The 19,822-nt window shown below is 44.2% G+C and overlaps 2 protein-coding genes across 4 annotated transcripts in view; one reads left to right on the forward strand and one right to left on the reverse strand.

The window, feature by feature from the left end:
* The window catches only part of LOC311528734 (uncharacterized protein), a 31,647-nt gene that overhangs the window by 9,478 nt on the left and 2,347 nt on the right, over nt 1-19,822 (forward strand). For 2 of the 3 annotated variants that reach the window (XM_084644112.1, XM_084644111.1), the window contains exons 2-3: nt 17,629-17,781; nt 19,176-19,246. In XM_084644112.1, the coding sequence (XP_084500238.1) occupies nt 17,689-17,781; nt 19,176-19,246 (164 nt within the window). In that variant the 5' untranslated portion in view covers nt 17,629-17,688. The remainder of the gene's footprint in view (nt 1-17,628; nt 17,782-19,175; nt 19,247-19,822) is intronic. The other variant, XR_014713680.1, reaches the window with a different exon arrangement.
* Nucleotides 1-19,822, reverse strand: part of LY75 (lymphocyte antigen 75) — an 81,714-nt gene that overhangs the window by 7,869 nt on the left and 54,023 nt on the right. The window contains exons 26-34 of the mRNA XM_084644098.1: nt 18,126-18,294; nt 17,470-17,634; nt 16,573-16,695; nt 14,689-14,883; nt 13,001-13,221; nt 11,871-12,045; nt 10,575-10,742; nt 9,101-9,223; nt 6,577-6,744 (exon numbers count right to left, since the gene is read on the reverse strand). Of these exons, the coding sequence (XP_084500224.1) occupies nt 6,577-6,744; nt 9,101-9,223; nt 10,575-10,742; nt 11,871-12,045; nt 13,001-13,221; nt 14,689-14,883; nt 16,573-16,695; nt 17,470-17,634; nt 18,126-18,294 (1,507 nt within the window). The remainder of the gene's footprint in view (nt 1-6,576; nt 6,745-9,100; nt 9,224-10,574; nt 10,743-11,870; nt 12,046-13,000; nt 13,222-14,688; nt 14,884-16,572; nt 16,696-17,469; nt 17,635-18,125; nt 18,295-19,822) is intronic.

The raw sequence follows: 19,822 nt of genomic DNA on the forward strand, positions 1-19,822 counted from the left end.
CAGGATCCACTCCAGGATGGTGACCACCAAGTTCAGGCTGTCTCGACCTGGGCGATAGACTGATGCCAGCCAGGCTTGTAACGGGCGGAGTCAAAGTCTGGCATGCCTCCTCACGTATGTGCAGGAAGCCATGTGGCTGAGAAGACTCAAGCAACTTCTTGCTGACGAGGTTGGGAAGCTCTGAAGGCTCCGGATGAGGGCTACTATAACCTGGAAACGAGAATCCTGCAGGAGGGCTCGTGCCTGCACGGAGTCCAGAACCGCCCCAATGAATGCTATTCTCTGGGTCGGTTCTAGTGTCAACTTTGCAAGGTGAGAAGGAGGCCTAACCAACTAAATGTGTCCATGACCAAGTGGAGGTGGAACTGCACCTGTTCTCTGGTGCGCGCCCGGATAAGCCACTTGTCCATGTAAGGGTATACCTGCACCCGCCACGACTGCCATACATTTGGTGAACACTCGGGGGGCCGTGGAGAGACCGTGGAAAAGGGAAGGGCCATGAACTGATAGTGTTCACAGTTGACCACAAAGCGGAGGAAGTGTCTGTGCACCGGATGAATCGCTATGTGAAAATACGCGTCCTTCATGTCTAGGGCAGCGTACCAGTCTCCAGGATCCAGGACAGGTATAATGGTGCCCAAGGAGACCATGCGGAACTTCAACTTTACCATGAACTTGTTGAGTCCGTGCAGGTCCAGAATGGGCCGAAGCCCGCCTTTTGCCTTGGGGATTAGGAAATATCGGGAGTAAAACCCCCTGTCCCTTAGCTACCTTGGAACCTCCTCGATCGCCTCCATGGCAAGGAGCGTCTGAACCTCCTGAATAAGGAGTTTCTCATGAAATGAGTCCATGATGGGGAAGGAGGACGGGAGGGTGGGGAGGAAGAAAACTGGAGAGAGCATCCCACTTCCACCGTGCGGAGGACCCAGCGGTTCACAGTTATGTGGGACCAGGCATAGTGGAAGTGGGATAAACAATTCAAGAAGGGTGTGGTAGGATCCTGAATGAGGTCTGGTACATTGTCCTTGAGCATCCCTTCAAAAGGCCTGTTTTGAGCCCGACGAAGTCTTGGACGGACCCTGCCCTTGCCCAGACTGGGGATTGGAGGGCTTCGTCCTGCCAATTATGCCCCCGTCTCCTATAAAAATCCTGTCTTGGTTGAGGATAGGAGCTTTGTTGTGACTGCTGGGGTTTGAAGGGTTTCTGCTGGGTAGCTGGTGTGTGCATGCCCAGGGACTTCATTATTGCCCTTGAGTTTTTAAGGCTTTGTAGCCTGGAATTGGTCTTGTCCAAGAACAGGCCTTCTCCATCAAAAGAGGAGGTCCTGCAGTGTTTGCTAAAGCTCCGGTGGCAAGTTGGAGGCTTGCAGCCAGGAGATATGCCTCATCGCTATCCCCAAGGACAAAGTACGTGCAGCAGAATCCGCAGTGTCCAGCAAGGCCTGCAACGAGGTTTGTGCCACTGTTTTGCCCTCATCAACCAGGGCCCCAAACTCCTCTCTGGACTCAGGAGGTACTAACTCCTTAAATTTCAGCATGGAGTAGCAGCTCAGGAGCACCTGCTGATTAGCGACCCTGAGCTGAAGACCCCCCCCCAAGGAATAAACTTTGCGCCCAAACAGATCAAGGAGCTTGGTGTCCTTCGATTTGGGAGCTGGGGCCTGCTAGCCATGCCGTTCGTTCTCGTTCACCAATGCTACCACTAGCGAACAAGGCTGCGGGTGGGTGAACAAATAATCGTATCCCTTTGAGAGGACAAAGTATTTGCGTTCCACTCCCTTAGCAGTCAGTGGGATGGATGCAGGGGTTTGCCAGATTGTTCTCGTGGTGGACTGGATAGTCTGAATAAAGGGAACAGCTACCCTTGACGGAGCTTCCACTGACGGAATATCCACCACCGGGTCCTCCACCTCTACCCCTCTTCCACTTGCAAGTTCATATTGTGGACCACCCTGCGCAGGAGGTCCTGGTGGGCACAGAGGTCTATGGGAGTGGGGCCCCAAGACTATAGTGCCTGCCACTGCCTCGTCGGGTGAGGAGGAGGAGGACGCCACAGGGGGGAGAGGGTCATCTAAGGCCTCTTGCGTAACTGAGCCCAGCTGTCCCGTGCCAGCGACCTCAGGGCCTGGAGCAGGAACCAGTGTTCGAAGAGGTCCTGTAGCAGGAAGAGGAGCCACTACGGTCTCCATGCCTTCCGGGGCGGGGCGAGTGGTGGCAGCCTCTGGCACTTGTGGCTCGGATGGGGCTGAGCAAGAAGCCCCAGACGGAGCACCCTGGGCCTGGTGGTATGCCCAGGATGTTCAGAATGGCCATTGGGTGGGCCCCTGAGCGGGACCCTGCTCCTGCCAATGCCCAGCCCCCGACTCAAGGTGGCTATGGTCCACGTGGTGGCGGTCCGAGAAAGGCGACCCAGCTTCCGAACCCGAAGAATGGGAAACAGAACAGGGAGGCCACAGTGGTGCCGACCAGATCTGCACTGGGTCACACTGACGGAGTGATGGTGAACGATGCCGTGATGCTGGGGAGCGGTGCCGGGACCTGGAACAGTGCCTGGATCTGGATCTGGACCTGGGTCCAGACCACGGGCAGGCAAACATTTTGGCCTGGGGGCTGCATCGGGTTTCAAAAACTGTATGGTGGGCCGGTTAGAGGAGGGGGACGTGGCCCGTCCCCTACCCTCTATCTGCCCCCCCCCGGGACTCCTGCCCCATCCAACCCTTCCTGTTCCCTGACGGCCCCCCCCCCCGGACCTCTGCCCCATCCAACCACCCCTTCTCTCTGTCCCCTGACCGCCCCGGTATCCCTGCCCCTGACTGCCCCTCTGCCGCCCCATCCAACGCCCCCTTTCCTTCCTTACTGCCCCCCTGGAACCACTCCACCCATTCAATCCCCCTTCTCCCTGTCTCCTGACTTCCCCCAGAACCCCTACCCCGACTGCCCCATCCAATGCCCCCCTCCTTCCTGACCGCCCCCCCAGGACCCCTGCCCCCATTCAACCTCCCTGTTCCCTGCCCTCTGACTGCCCTGACCCCTATCCACCCCATGACCACCCCCCTGAACTCCCATGCCCTCTATCCAACCTGCCCTGCTCCCTGCCCCTTACTGCACAGCACAGAGCACCAGGTCAGGCCGCGGCTCTGAGGAGCTCGCAGTCTCACTGCACCGCCTGGAGCATTGTACCGGTGGTTCAGTGAGCTGAGGCTGCGGGGGAGGGGGAACAGCGGGAGAGGAGCCGGGGGCAAGCCCGGGACAAGGACTCAGGGGCCGGGCAGGAGGGTCCCGCAGGCCAGATGTGGCCCGCAGGCTGTAGTTTGCTCACCTCTGGTCTAGACAATGAGCAGTGTTGAGAGTGGAGTTGGGTCCTGGATCTGCTCCTCGACGGTGACTGCCGCGCAGAGCAGTGCCATGACCGGGACCAGTGCCAGGAGTCGGAGTGGTACCGTGAGTATGACCAGCATCGCAAGTGCTGTGACTGCGAGCGATGCCAGGACTGCGAACGGCGTCAGGAGTGCAAGCGGCGTCAAGAGCAGGAATAGTGCCGAGAACGAGACCCATTCCGTGGCTTGACTGACGGTGCCGACGGGTAGATCAGGGCCAGCTTTCCTCGGGACAGTGCTGCACGTGGAGGTTCCGGTGCCTTGCCATGAGTCTGAGGGGATGCCGATACCATCATGGCAATAAGTTCCCTCGCAGCTGCAAAGGTATCCGGAGTGGACGGCAACTGGACCTCGACCACGCTGTGTACTGGGAAGTCCAGGGGCACCGGACTCAACGGCTCTCCTCCCGGGGCCGGAATCAACAGTGCCGAGGCCATAGACTGTGCCCCTAGGTGCTCGCCTGCGGGACACGCCTCCAGAGGCGGTTCCAAGGGGGCTGGTCTCTGTGGAGGTGGGCCAGCCTTTTCCGGCTTCCGGTGCCGCTTCTGGGCAGGAGAGTGGGAGCGGTGCTGGGCCAATGATGTCGGCTGCGGTGCCAGGAAGCATCCGGTGCCAGGGTCTTGGTCTGAGTCCAACTGCGGTGCTGCTTCTACTGCTGCCGCCAGGGCACTGCGCACCAAGGTGCTTGGTGCCGGATCTTGGCGCGCCGCAGGAGGTTGAGGGCTAAAAGCCGCCTCCATAAGGAGCTGTTTGAGACAAAAGTCCCGCTCCTTCTTGGTCCAGGGACAAAAACCCTTGCAGATCCTGCACTTGTCTGTTTGATGAGACTCCCCCAGACACTTTAGGCAAGAGTTGTGGGGGTTGCCTGTTGGCATGGGCTTAGAGCAGGAACCGCAGGGCTTGAATCCCAGAGCTTTGTGCATGAGCCCAATAGAAAATCGGGAAGGAGGGGAAACCCCCCAACCCACTAATACTAACTAACTACAACTATAACTATGAACTACTATAAACTATCAACTATGAACTATTATAAACTAGAAACTGCAAGTGCTAGGAAGAGTGGAGGCCAGCGAAGCCGAACTCCACAGTTCCAACGTCATGGGCGGTAAGAAGGAACTGAGGGGGTGCTGGATCAGCTGGGGTATATAATCGAGTGCCATGAAGACGCCACTCCAGGGGGCTCCACAGCCGACCCATCGGGTGTTGCTAGGGTAAAAATTCTCCGATGGCTGTGCACGCAGCGCGCGCACACCTGAATTGGAATTGATATGAGCAAGCACTCGAAGAAGAACTAGTTGAAACTGACAGTAAATAACAGAATTATCAGACACCTAGATGAACATGATTTGCTGTGAAGGAAGCAGCATGTCTTTTTTAACGGGAAATCATGCCACACCAATCTATTAGATTCTCTGAGGGGGTCAACAAACATGTGGACAAGGGTGATCAAGAGGATACAGTGTACTTGGACTTTCAGAAAGCCTTTGACAAGGTCCCTCACCAAAGGCTCTAAAGCAAAGTAAGCAGTCATGGGATAAGAGGGAAGGTCCTTTCATGGATCAGTAACTGGTTAAAAGACAGAAAACAAAGTGTAGGAATAAATGGTCAATTTTCAGAATAGAGAGAGGTAAACAGCAGGATCCCCAAGGGATCTGGACTGGGACCAGTGCTGTTCAACATATTCATAAATGATCTGGAAAAAGGGGTAAATAGTGAGCAAAATTTGTAGATGATACAAAGTTACTCAGGATACTTAAGGCCAAAGCAGACTGCAAGGAGTTACAAAAGAATCTCACAAAACTGGGTGACTGGGCAACAAAATGGCAGACAAAATGTTGATAAATGCAAAGTAATGCACAATGGAAAACATAATCCCAATTATGCATACAAAATGATGAGATCTAAATTGATGGTTATCATTCAAGAAATAGAATGGAGTCATCGTGGATAGTGCTGCAGCAGTCAAAAACGCTAACAGAATGTTAGGAACGGGATAGATAATAAAATAGTGAATATCATAATGCCACTATATAAATCCATGGTATGCCCACACCTTGAATACTGTTTGTAGTTCTGGTCACCCCATCTCAAAAAAGATATATTAGAACTGGAAAAGATATAGAGAAGGGCAACAGAAGTTATTAAGGGTATGGAACAGCTTCCATATGAGGAGAGAATAAAAAGATGGGGATTGTTCATCTTGGAGAATAGCTGACAAAGGGGTGATATGATAGAGGTCTATAAAATCATGAATGGTGTATAGAAAGTGAATAAGGAAGTATTATTCCTTCAAATAACACAAGAACCAGGGGTCACCCAATGAAATTAATAGGCAGCGGGTTTAAAAACAAACAAAAGGAAGTACTTCTTCACATAATGCACAGTCAACCTGTGGAACTCATTGCCTGGGGATGTTGTGAAGGCCAAAACTATAACTAGGTTCAAAAAAGAATTAGATAAGTTCATGAAGAATAGGTCCATCATTGACTACTAGTCAAGATGGTCAGGGATGCAGCCCCATGCTCTGGCTGTCCCTAGTCTCTGACTGCCAGAAGCTGGGAGTGGATGATAGAATGGATCACTTGACAGTTGCCCTGTTCTGTTCATTCCCTTTGAAAGCATTTGGCATTGGCAACTGTCGGAAGACGAGATACTGGGCTAGATGAACCACTGATCTGACTCAGTATGGCCATTCTTATGATGAAGACCGCTAACTATTTACTAATATCTATCTATGCATTTCTAGTGTGCCCATCAACATGACATATCCCATGCATAGAAATGTGGCAACCAAGTATTGAACATACAAAGATTAAAGCAGAAATTAGCTGCATTGTTCAGAAAAACAAAAGCAGCCTAAAAATAAACAGGATAAATGAACCTTGCACCATAGACTGGTCTTATAAAAAAACCTCTGAATTAAAGCCAACACTGAAATGTAAATTAGTCCAGATTCTTCACAACTATGAAAGAAAAGATAGTATCAGCTCCGTAACTCTTCTACAACTACACTGGACACATTATCCTAGGCAGAGAACACACCAAAGGCCATTTATACATCATTTAAGTCCCACTTAAGCCACAGGACTTCTGGAGTGAATTTCATCTGAGTGTACACAGACCTTTCCTGACATAAAAATCCTTCAGTACAACAATTTAAAAAAAAAGTGAATTGTATATTAAACACAAGAAAGACATACCTAGTGGAGCTTTACAAACAACTCTGCCTTTACTATGACTGCAGTCAACTTCAGACCATGTTCCATTTGTGGATAGGATAACACTGCATTTCCCATTGACTTTTGAAGTTCCGTTTGCCCAGTTGGCATATTTAACTGCTGAACCATCACGCCAGTTCAAGGACTTAGCTGTAGGGAAAGATCACAAATACTGCTCTCATAAATCACCATCAAAATTTGCAATATTGCAGCATAATGTGAAAAATGAAATTTATTAATTTCATCACATTTCTAAACATCAACTGTAGGTGCCCATCCAGTGAGCTGGGTGCCGATTACATAAACAACAAATGACAACAAACTGCCCATAAATATAAATATACCCATCTCAGTGCACCCTTCCTGAGAGAGACAGGCTTTGCAGCATGCCCAGGTTAACAAATCTGGGATCTGGCAGACCAAGGTTTGGGAGTGAAGTAAGTTCAATTACTGAGCAACCTGCAGAGAAAATGCCGTCAGCACCTCAGTCTCATGTATATTGAAGGAGTTCCAGCGCAAGTGCCTTTGCTCATCCTAAATGTGGCACAGGGAGAGGTGATACTCAGATAACCAGGTCCCAAATCATTTAGGGCTTAAAGTCCACCTAGAAACTTATTGGAAGCCAGTGTAGATCATGGCGTCCTGGTCTAATGTGCTCCCAATGTGCGACTCCACTTAATAAGAGCACTGCAGCATTCCATCAATAGATTAAGCTTCTAAATAGTCCCCATGTAGGGTGCATTACAGCAATCTAGTCTTGAGGTGATAAAATCATGGATAATTCTGACAAGGTTCACATTGGAGAGAAAGGTTTATATTTGTCTTGCCAGGCGCAGATGGAAAATACTCTGTCAAAGCTGCTACCTGGGCATCTAGGACTGGCCCAGAATCTAACACCATCTCCAATTTTCACACTGTTTTACAAATGGCAGTTGCATGCCCCTATAAGTTCCACCTACTCTTCTGCCTGCTTCCATCAGCCCACCATTATCTCAGTCTTGTCTGGATTAAATCACAGCCAGCTAGTTCTCATCCAAACCCCAAGCTCTTGTACAATGTCCCTTTGTTGATTATCTAATTTTCATTCCAAAACCACAAAAATAAAAGTGTTTCTGTGAAACGCATAAAATAAATATTTTAGAATAATTTTCAAAAGCCAACAAAAACAGCCTCTCCGCATATACCTTTTCTAACCCATCTGTCTTAATCTAGCAGCAAAGTTTGAATTTAACCCACTGAATATATGTGAAAATAATTCTAAATCACAAAACAAGAAACATTAGGAATTAACATAAACTGAGAAGAGGTAGAAGTTACTATACTACAGTAACTCCTCGCTTAACGTTGTAGTTACATTCCTGAAAAATGCGATTTTAAGCGAAACGATGTTAAGCGAATCCAGTTTCCCCATAAGAATTAATGTAAACATGGGGGGTTAGGTTCCACGGAAATTTTTTTCACGAGACAAAAAACTATATTATACACACCCCTACACACACCCCCACACACAGTATAAGTTTTAAACAAACAATTTAATACTGTACACAGCAATGATGATTGTGAAGCTTGGTTGAGGTGGTGAAGTTAGAGGGTGGGATATTTCCCAGGTAATGCCTTACTGCTGAATGATGAACTAGCATTCGGCTGAGTCCTCAAGGGTTAACACATTGTTGTTAATGTAGCCTCACACTCTACAAGGCAGCACAAATGGAGGGAGGGGAGACAGCATGGCAGACAGAGACACACACCCTGTGTGTGGGAGAGAGAGATGTGCATTGCCCATTTAAATACTCTGACACTACTCTAAGTACATTGCCTTTTTAAGTATATCAGGAAGTTGAGACAGCAGCTGCTGCCAGCAAGCTCTCTTTGTCCTGAGCCCTGTTGTGTCCCCACCCTGCTCTATATGGAGAAGGGGTAAGCGGGGGGCAGGAGCGGGGGGAGGGGAGCACCCTGACATTAGCCACTCTCTTCCTCCCCCATTGCACAGCAAGCAGGAGGCTCCTGGGAGCAGCTCCAAGGCAGCGGGCAAGAGCCACACATGGCAGTGGGGGGAGGCACAGATGCACTGCCGGCAACTGATAGCTTGCTGGGCGACTGCCGCACAGGGAACTTAGGAGAGCGGGAAGCTGATGGGGGGGGGGAGGGGGGAGGGCTGCTGGTCCACCCATGTTCCAAGCCTCCACCAGCTAGCTGCAACAGGCTGCTCTTCCTGCAAGCAGTGGACAAAGCAGGCAGTTGCCAAACAAGGTTATAAGGGAGCATTGTGCAACTTTAAAGGAGCATGTTCATTAACTGATCAGCAACGAAACAACATTAACTGGGACGACTTTAAGTGAGGAGTTACTGTATATAAATTAATGCTAACAAATTGCATAGCAGCAGCAGTTAACTTTTCAAATTCTAAGTATTTTTATATTATTTTCATTCATTTTTATTTACCATATAAGATATATATATATATATACACACACACACACACACATAGTTGGTAGTTACTTCTTACCCCTGAAGTTCTGAGACAATCCAAGCCACACTCTTCTGGTGATGAAGTCATTTTGCCTTATGTGCTTACTGACAAATATATTCTCTTCAGCATCCTTTATAGTCAATAGTGTTGCAGAAGGATCTAAGGGAAGAGTTTAGTGGTCAGTACAGAAAGAAATTTTAGAGGTTTCCCTCATAGTCTTTTTAAATTAAATGGATTTTCTGAAAATTCAAAAGGGATCATTTAAGGCACAGAAATGAGAAAGAACGTTTGCTAATTTGGACTCCTAAAATTTTGATATGTAATCTGCAGAGGAAAAACACAGATTAGGAGAACAATGCAATGTCATGAGCAGCCTCAGATCAAAGTTAACTTCTTGTTTTGTCATCTGGGCAGGTGATGCAAAATAAAATAAAGAAAATTCTCCTGCAAGTCTGGAAAGATATTAAATGATACTTTATGGAAACAGAAGCACTGATCCTGCCAGGTGCTAAGCATCTTCTGTAAATCCCCTTGATTCTTATTAACCTAAATAGAGGCTCAGCACCTTGTAGGATCAGGCCAATTTTCTGTATCTAAATAACAAATAATATATTTATATACAATGTCACTGCACTTAAGGTGTAATGGGAAGGAGGGCGTGCACTGGGGGAGGTGGCGGGGGGAAGGGAAGGTGTGCTTCTGTGCACCTGATCCTCTGCTGGCATAAAAGACTTTCTGCCAACAGCATAAGTTAAAGAAGGACTACTCTTGGTCTAACCCACGCTGGGTCCAAGTGGCCCTGAATTGGGTGTCACACCTGGTAATGGGAATACCTGCTTCTTTATTTCAGTTTATCTTACACAGTTTAATTAACCTTAAATAGTAAAAAAAATATATACGGCTAAAATTATGACAGTTCAAACGTGCTAGAATTTTGAAGGGAGCAAAGGATTCTGTACATGAGGAATTACATGCTGTTTATATTATCTGTCACAAAACAATCCCCAGTATTTACTAAAGAAAAAAAGCTCTTCTTTAGCACAAAAACTGGCTTTTCAGCTTCTGTGTGCATCAAGTTTAAACTGTGAAGTGTCAACTTTCAAATCCTCGGTGGGATTTCTCTGCATTCATCCTATGCCCAGGGCTATAATAAGAATAACTTTGTAACAAAGCTACAGCCTTTAATTTGTATAAAGTGGTTTGTGTAAAATAAAAAGGTTTTCCACTGGAAATCAGCTTTGATTTTCTGAATCCTTTATCAATGGTTACATATGAGGTATCATTTTATTTATGTACATTCATGTTCCAGATAAGTAATCAGAACACTGCACATCTTTACCAAAAATATTAATCAAATGCTCCAAAAATCATTAGATAAAACCAGCCATTAGACATATTCCTAAATCAAAGAAACATAAAGCAGAAGTTTTGCCAGTGTGTTTTTTCTAATTCTCCCTTAATGATGAGCTATTTACAAGATATAACACATTATAAATAAAACCAAACATACCCAGCTTCTGACAGACTCTTTTAGCCTCTTCTGCAGTATATACTGAAAAATTGTATAATGCCATGTCAAATGCATAGCAATGATCTTTATACTGCAACCACTGCGATGTTCTAGTACCCTGTGGACACCTGGAGGAGCCTTTGGTTTGCTGTGGCTGTAGTCGTCTCTCTGTAAAAATATAAAGACTTTGTATTATGCAAATTAAAAGAGGCTCTGCGGAGTCAAATAACTCTGGGGTAGGGATCCTATATACAAAAATACACACACATGCTGGAATCGGGCTCAATCACTGTGGACCTCTGATTCAGGAGCTGACATTTATACCATAGGTCACAAAGAGATTATCAGTCTAACAATTTATAAAAATTATATTAATTAATTTAACTATATTAATTTCTTCCATGAAACATTGGGTCATGTTGAAAGTGATCCCTCTAATTTGAAGAAACTAAGGTAATCTGAGGTCACCAGTTTTATTTATCAGATTTTGCCAAGATAATTGTCTAAGATGAGGGAGTATGTATCAGAGACAGATGGTGACAGTCTCATGTTCCCACTACTCAAAATAAGATTCATAAGTTAATATCGTAATTTTCATAGCACCTTTCACACAAGGATCTCAAAGTGCTTTATTGCTTTATAAAGGGAGGGTAAATATTTCCCATTTTACTAGTGGAGAAACTAAGGCACAGAAAGGTTGTGATTTGCCCAAGCCCCAAAGCAAATCTTGGCATAGTTGAGAATAAAACTCAGGAGTATTGACTGCAAGTCTCCTGTTTTAATTACTATTCAACACTGCCCTCCAAAAGCCTTTCAGTAATGTGTTAGTCAATGTACACCCTGCTCAGCTCAGTTCAAAGTTTCACTCCATTGATGGGCATGGGAAAGAAATGTCCTGAGCAGTTATCAAAATCTTAAAACAGAAATCCAGTGACAACACATGACTTTGACAGAGTCAGTATTTCATGGAAGCTGAGCCAACAAAACTCTGCAATGAAAACATTTTTGGCATAAAGAAACCCTCTCACATTAGGCTGTTTAACAAGCAGTATCTATTTTTAATGCCTGTTTAGGTAGCTGGCCACCACTGTTATCAAATACCAAAGTATGGTGCCACAAAGCTTACAAGATATACTAACCGGTAGTTTGCTACTCCTTCTAAACAATCAGTCTTAAAGAACAAAATGTTTCGTTTAGTCTAAATCACATTTCTTTCAGTCTTCATTTTCTGTTCATAATACAGCATGTAAAATAGAGTATGTGTTAAATTACAGGAAAAAAGGAAATCAGGCTTACTGTCTGAAGAAGTATAGCAAATGGCACCCTCAATAACATTTGTGCACCTTGCACGTTTCCAAAATCCTTTAGTATCCAGAAAAACACAGTTCCCAGTAGATTTAGAGTTTTCCAGTTCCCAGGGACGGTAGTCAAATTCACTTCCATCAGACCATTCTAAATTAGATTCACTTCCCTGATTAAAGAATAATAATTTTTATACCACTGCATTCAGGCCTTAATTAATCAAATATAAACACAGATAACGTACAGAGAGTGATGCACTAAAGAGTCGAAGACCCATTTCCTCCAAGTCAGTACTGAACCAATGCCCAACATGGTTAGCATGTTGTGTCTTCCAGGTAATACTTAAAACTGAGGCCCTGGCCACCTGTGATCACTGAGGAGTCTGTGGTACTCTTAAGTACAGGGTTATGGCCAGGCCAAATCCCAACCTGGTAACATTATGCCTCCCTAATTTTCCCCCTATGGTTTCAATTACATAAGGCATTATTCAAGAGATGACAATTCCTGTCCTAACAAATCTATTGCTTAGTCATGTTGTGAGCTGTTAAACCACAGGGGTGGGAGCAGTATGTAAAGTTTGTTTATCAGTTTGTGATGAAAGCTACTATGCTAGATTCACTTGGAAGTGTAGGCTGGTGGAAACCATGGCAGTGGAAAGTCTACCATGGCCGGTGAAGGGATTAGTGCAGCTCAAAAGATGGGTAGGGTGGTGGACATATGCCCTGAATTGATGTTTCCCCTGAGCACTATTTGCTGGTGGGCCCCAAGGGGAGCTTAAAGTTACCCTCCGCTTTGAAAACCCTGAGGAAGGATGGTGGCACAGTGGGCAAAGTGGAGCAGAGAGGCTGCACGGTGCACTTCCCTGTGCTATTGGGGTGAATTTGGCCCATCATGTAAGTATGAAATCAGACACTCATTCTAAAATACATTTCTAATCCCCTAATATCTAAGTGTAGGAAAAGTTAACATATATTCTTAGTGGTAGGGGAAAAAGAAAGCAAATAATCTTCTAGCATGAAATTCAAGCCTCTAAAAGAGCTTGGAAAGATCACAAAGATTTTGGAAATCAACTGCAGAAAATTACTGCAGAAAAAGAAACAATGGTCATGACAGTAGAAACTTACATCAAGGCTTGATAGCCCAATCCACAGTGGATATCCATCACGCTTTACAATATTGTCCAAAAACACCTGATGGGATTCACTGTGTATGCTGACTAAATCACTTCCATTCTGTTTGCATTCTCTTAATGCTTCATACCAGGTTATTTTTTTCTGAAGGATCCTGTATGTGCTATTTCCATGTAGTATATACTCAGGCAATGGAGGCTTGTTCTCTCTGGGCCCTATTTCAAGATTAAGATCACAGTTAATTCTATACGCTTCATTCATGTTATCAGAAATATGTGGCAGATATTAAAATCTATCAGTCTATAAGAGGGGTCAGCAACCTTTCAGAAGTGGTGGGCCGAGTCTTCATTTATTCACTTTAATTTAAGGTTTCGCGTGCCAGTAATACATTTTAACATTTTTAGAAGGTCTCTCTCTATAAGTCTATATACTACATAACTAAACTATTGTTGTATGTAAAGTTTTCAAAATGTTTAAGAAGCTTCATTTAAAATTAAATTAAAATGCTGATCTTACACTGCCGGCCTGCTCAGCCCACTGCCAGCCTGGAGTTCCGTTCAGCTAGGCCGGCAGCAGGCTGAGCGGGGCCTGCGGCTGGGACCCCGGCTGGCAAGGGGCTGGCAGCCAGAACCCTAGAATGGCAGCAGGCGGAGCGGGGCCTGCGGCCAGGACCCCAGACCGGCAGTGGGCTGAGCGGCTTAGCCCGCTGCCACTCAACCCGCTGCCGGTCTGGGGTTCCATCCGCTGGCTCCTGCCAGCCAGGGTCCCGGCTGCTGGACCCGCTCAGCCCGCTGCCGGTCTGGGATCCCGGCCCTGCCTACATCGAGTGGGTACCTAACTTCTCCCTGGTTCTAGCCCATTCTCTTCCTCTCTCTCTGCACTGAGCTGAGGGTGGGAGTACACTGAGCACAGGGCTGGGGGTGAAGGAGCAGGCTGGGGGTAGGGGTGTAGGATCTGGCCAGGAAATAGAATGAGGGAGGGGACGCAGGGTTGGGGCAGGAGGTTTGGGTGTGGAGTGTTTACCTGGGCTGCTCCCATTTGGTGCGAGGGATGCAGGTAGGAATGTGGGGTCTCTGTGAAGGAACTCCCGTTTGGTGCACAGGGTGGGGGTGCGAATGTGGGGGGTGCAAGAGTCAGGGCAGGGGGCTGGGAGTGTGTGAGGAGGGTGCAGGAGTCAGGGCAGAGGGCTGGGGGTATGTGAGGGGGGTGCAGGAGTCAGGGCATGGGGTGTGGGGGGGGCTGGAGTCAGGGCTGAGCAGGGCCGGTGGCCGGGACCCAGCAGGCCACAGCGTGCCATTAAAAATCGGCTTGCGTGCCAACTTTGGCACGCATGCCATAGGTTGCTGACCCGTGGTCTATAACAACTCAATTCAAGCACTGAAGTGTTCAGTACAAATTACTTATGGGATACTTATTATCTTTTTTTATATTGAATGATAGGAGAAAAAGATGGAGGCACACAGCCAACATCCATCCTGAGCAGAGTACTAGAATACTGATAGAGAGCTTCATCCTGCAAATTGAAATCCATGAGAGTTTTACCAATGAATTCAATGGGAGCAGATGCAGGGTCTTCATTGGGAGTCCTGTTCATGGAAGACTTGCAGGACTAGGCCTTAACATTAACTTTACCTCGCCAGCCCCCAAAACTTTGGGTGTAATTGTTTCTGGATATTACTTACCCATTTCAATTTTACAGGCAAGAATACTGTGTTGATTAAATTCAAGAGCTTGCCAACTTTGCGTACGGTTGTAAATATCCCAAAACCCATCAAAGTTCACTCCAGCAAAAAACTGATTCTTCTTTACATTAGGTCTTCCCTGTCTCCAGTTATTGTAAGACACAAAAGTTTCATCATACCATTTTAGGGAATTATCTGTGGAAAATATAAAAACATTTCTATATTTTGCCTTGAGCAAAAACAGATTTTTTAAGAAATGTGAAATTAATCTACAACTGAAGATGGTGTGCTCCTGACCAGAATTAATAAAACACTCACTTTAGATCAGAAGGCCTGTTATTACCTGTTTTTGAAGTTGCTAGAGTTTCCTCTAAGCCCTGACCAAAATTCTAAGTGTCAAGAGAAAATGTTCTTTGGAGATTACCCAAATTAGAACTGTGAAAATTCAGATTACAAAAACCAAACCAAATAAACAACAGGTGCCTTGCAAGTAACCCAGTACTATTTTCTGAAGAAGGGTGGTCTGGTGGATAATAGCTATAACTAGGAATCAGGAACTCCTGAATTTTATCCTGGCTATGATGCATACTTCCGCCGTAGCTTAATGTGACTCATGTCTCTGCCTTGTTTTCACATTTTGTAAAATGGAGATTGCCATGACCCTGTGTGTTCTGCAATTCCTTAGCCATGCAATTTGCTAGAAAATCCATCCCTCTGCAATAAGGTGCTCTGGAATCTAAGATTTCTTCTCTCTTTTTTTTAAAAATGATGTTTCCTGCCCATGAAGATTACTTTTAAAATAAGAACTGAGTGTAATTGATGCAGTGTTGTATTTCTGAGTCTGCAGACAGTCTGAAATAATAGCTCTGAGAAGTGTGAACTACCCCATTCATCACGAGTTCAGTATTTGAAACCTAAAGATGAAAATTTAAGGCTCCAACACTAAAATCAGATCTTTGCACCTGCATGGAACCCCTTAAGTTCCAATTCTGCTAACTACTCTACAGTTTATTGTTTAAATAGAAGAGTCCAATTACAGCACTTGTCCCACAATCCAAAACTACCTCCTGCTCCACCTCTCCAAGGACTACAGATTGCAACAGAATTCAGACACCCTGCCTCAGAATCTACATCTAGAATGAAGCAGAGTACATGGATTATTGGGGATCATGAAAAAATTACTGATTTACATCACTGAGATTTATTCATTCATCTTTGTAAAATGCTTTGAAGATGAAAAGCACTATTATTCTAACAGAATAATTGCAGAAAACTTACTAAAAGAAAAGGACGACCTATGCATCTGATGAAGTGAGCTGTAGCTCACAAAAGCTTATGCTCAAATAAATTTGTTAGTCTCTAAGGTGCCACAAGTCCTCCTTTTCTTTTTGCAGATACGGACTAACACGGCTGCTACTCAGAAAACTTACTGCACATAATAGAGAATGCAGAGTTGGTCACAAGATGCAGCTATAGGAGCTTTAGTAGTTTGCTACTCAGTCTGGGCTTGAAATTCCAAGGTAGTGAGCACCCAAACTGTCACTCACTTCAGTGGGAGTTGTGGGTGCTCAGAACCTCTGTAAATCAGGCCTATGTATATTGCTAAAAATGTTACCACATATCATTGTGCTCTTTTTAAATCCTGCCTTTTGGTAAAATCAATAACCTGGATTAAGCAGACTGTGTAGGATCTAAATATCACTAGAACAGACAAAAGATGTCCAGTTATTTTCCTCTAAAAACATAAATGAAAATATAAGGCAGTTGTAAGCATTAGTATATATTTATTTTTATGGTGTCTTGGATTGCTCTATCCAAGTATGTAAGAAATGTATCAGTTTAATGATAGGAGGTTAGCAAATTTTATTAAGAAAAAAATCTTACCGCTGTCATCATAAATTATGCCCAGCCATACCCATCTAGCTAAGCCACTGAAAGAACGTAGCTGCTCAACAACAAAGTTATTTTCTTCCTCATCTCTAATATTCAAGACAAATGCATCTAGATCTGTTGAAACAATTTTTAAAATAATAATTAGTTTATTACAAGTTTATCTATCATTTACAAAACAAATTAAGTTTTGATCGCCAATGTTTAATAATTAACACACACCCACACACACACAGACACACTCACACTCTAAAAGGACAGACAACACATCAGCCAAAAAAAAATTAGGAAAAATTACTGTTTTTCAAAAGGCAATGTCAACACTACCTGTTCTGTGAGTATTTTGTAGATAAGTGGAGGATTTCAGCTTCTAGCACTGTCAGCTATGCTTTTCAGGAGCACTTTATACACTTAAAAACAAGTACCTTTTTTGGATATTTCTATACAGTAAAGAAAAATCCATTGCTGGCCCATGCCAGATGACTCAGGCTTGTGGGGCTCAGGCTGTGAGGCTGTTTCACTGCTGTGTAGACTTTTGGGCTTGGGCTGGGGCCAATCCCTATGACTTTGTGGGGAGGGAGGGTCCCAGAGCTCAGGCTCCAGCCAATTTTTAATGCATAAAGAGTATCCTACACAGCAATGAAACAGCCCCACAGCTCGAGCTCTGTGAGCCCGAGTCAGCTGGCATGGGCCAGCCACGGGCTTTTCTTTGCTGTGTAGGATACTCTTTATGCATTAAAAATTGGCCCCTCCGATTTTAAAAAATAGACAACAATATTTGCTATCTTTCAAACTCCTCGTAGGCTTCACCTCCCTAGTTTTTCAGTTTCTGTACAAGCAGCTTAAAAGAGACTGCCAATTTAAAATCCAGTAATTAAAAGAAGTACTTACTTATTTTCTTGCATAAATGGTGGGCTTCTTGTGATTTCATTTCTTGCCATCTATCTTTTGTTATCATGAAAATGTAACAACTATTTTGAAATGATATCCATGGTGTATTTTTAAACTTACGTGGACATTTAATATGTTCAACAACTTGTTCTTTCTCAGTCTCATCTGAAAGAAAAAGAAAACTCTCTTAGGTCATGCACAATTTTAATATAAGACAGCATGGACTCCAGCCTGTATGAAGAGGCCTCCACAGGGTCCAGAGGAGGTGCAGATGGTGCTGGGGAGATGGCTAAGTCCTCCTTCCACATGGAGGTGAGGGAGATCCATGTGCAGAGGGTGTCCTCAGTGGGCGGATCTGGAGGGCACAATCTGGGTCAACACAGCAATCCTGAATGTTACTAAATAATTACACAGTGCTTGGGTAACTTGCTCAGGTGTTAGATGGCCCATTTCCAAGGCACTAGGGGGTTTTTTGGTACACAAACAACTAAACAAGCCTGTTCTAGGAAGTAGTCTAAGTTTAGTGTATATAAATGGAACATTTTTATTTTAAAATAATTATAAACCATCTTTGTTACTGAGTTTTACTATGTATATTACTTATGAAAGCTGTTTTTTTTTTAAATAATGAGAATGTATTTTCTCAGAATACATACTTGTTGGCAAGTAGCAAATAGCACCTGGATTTTCAGAGGAACATTCAGAAGTTTTCCAGAATCCATCAATATCCAAAAACACACATTCATCACTTGTTTCTTCGTCTTCTTCAGACCAGCGACTAAAATCAATGCGCTTTCCATCTGCCCAGCCATAATGTTTTCCATCCTAACATCATACCAATAAAAGATGAGAGACTTACACACTTAAAAAAGTGTCTAGGTGCATCAAATGACATGATACTATATTTCTACTGGGTGAAGTCCTGTGTTTAGCAAGAATTGCAGGTGCTCAGCAGCTCTTGGGATTTGGTCTCTTGTTAAAATAATAAATGAAGTCTGTCACATTCAGTTTTGCTGCGGAAAAAAACTACATCGACTATTGTGAATGGCAAATGACAATACTTATATGTTAGAGAGACAAGTTGGGTGAGGTAATATCTTTTATTGGACCAACTTTTGTTGGTGAGAGAGACGAGCTTTCAACCTTACACAGAGGTTACCTGAATAACTACTCTGTGTAGCTTGAAAGTTTGTCTCTCTCACCAACAGAAGTTGGTCCACTAAAAAAATATTACCGCACCCACCTCGTCTCTCTAATATCCTAGGACCAAACACGGCCACAACAACAGTGCAGTACTTAGATGTCTAACTATTATGCTTGATTTGTAGGCAAAGCCAGGTAGATAAATGGTATCATTTGAACCTGCAATTAACTTTGGGCACAATTATTTGTGCATGAAAATTGGAAGCGATTTCTAAGAGTCAGTCTTGTTGTTTCCCCATGTTAGAGCAAATGTAACATATTAATGTTTAATATTAAGTACTTTTTAGAATTTATAATTAGACATATTCCTGCCATGAAGATGACAATAAATAATAATAAAATATAATAATAATTAATCATATTAAAACACAAGAAAAGTAAGAGGATCTATGCTTTAGGAAAGTTATATTTAAAAGTTTTCTTCTGTATTTAAGACCACTCATATTAGGAACTGATACCAGCTGTGATAATCTTTTTTTTTTCTTCTTTTTGTTTTTTTTTAGCTGAATATATCTTCCTGGTGTGTTCAGTACTACAATTGCAAGCTCTCCTGGTACTGTCTCATTGTCTACAGGTATGAGCTGCTGGGTGTAGCCAGTACCCTTCTATATGTTTCAGAGCTTTAGTGCCATATGTAACAGGATGAGGCATTTGATCCCCACTTAAAGGTCACCTACAAAGGGGGGGAGAGAGGTTGTCTTCTTTTTCACTTCTTGTGAAGTACAGATAAAACATGAAAAGTTTGTTTTCTTCAAAAATTCCCTGTACATTTTATACATTAAAAAATACCAGGTTTTTCTTTCCTGTTATTCCTGGAAAACTCTTTGAACAGCTGCAGAAGTAGGAGAATTATGATGTCATAGATACCAAGCAAGTGAAACCTGACCGTGAGAACATTTTTTATTTAGGCTATTTAAAACTTTGTTTTTTGCTTATTTTTGGTAATACCTATTTAACTCAAACATCCATAAATGGTTGGAAGAAAAGATGTTTGTTAAAGATTCAACACCCACTCACACACCCATGCCCCAAACTCTTTAATTAACGGATGAGAAAGCTCCCAATCCACACTGGGAATTTCCAAGAAGTCCTCCAACAAACACAAGAGAAACACTATTGACATTTTTAAGGTAAAAAAGCATAATTTTTT

This window comes from Lepidochelys olivacea, assembly GCF_965140295.1.
Source record: "Lepidochelys olivacea isolate rLepOli2 genome assembly, chromosome: 11".
NCBI lineage: Eukaryota > Metazoa > Chordata > Testudines > Cheloniidae > Lepidochelys > Lepidochelys olivacea.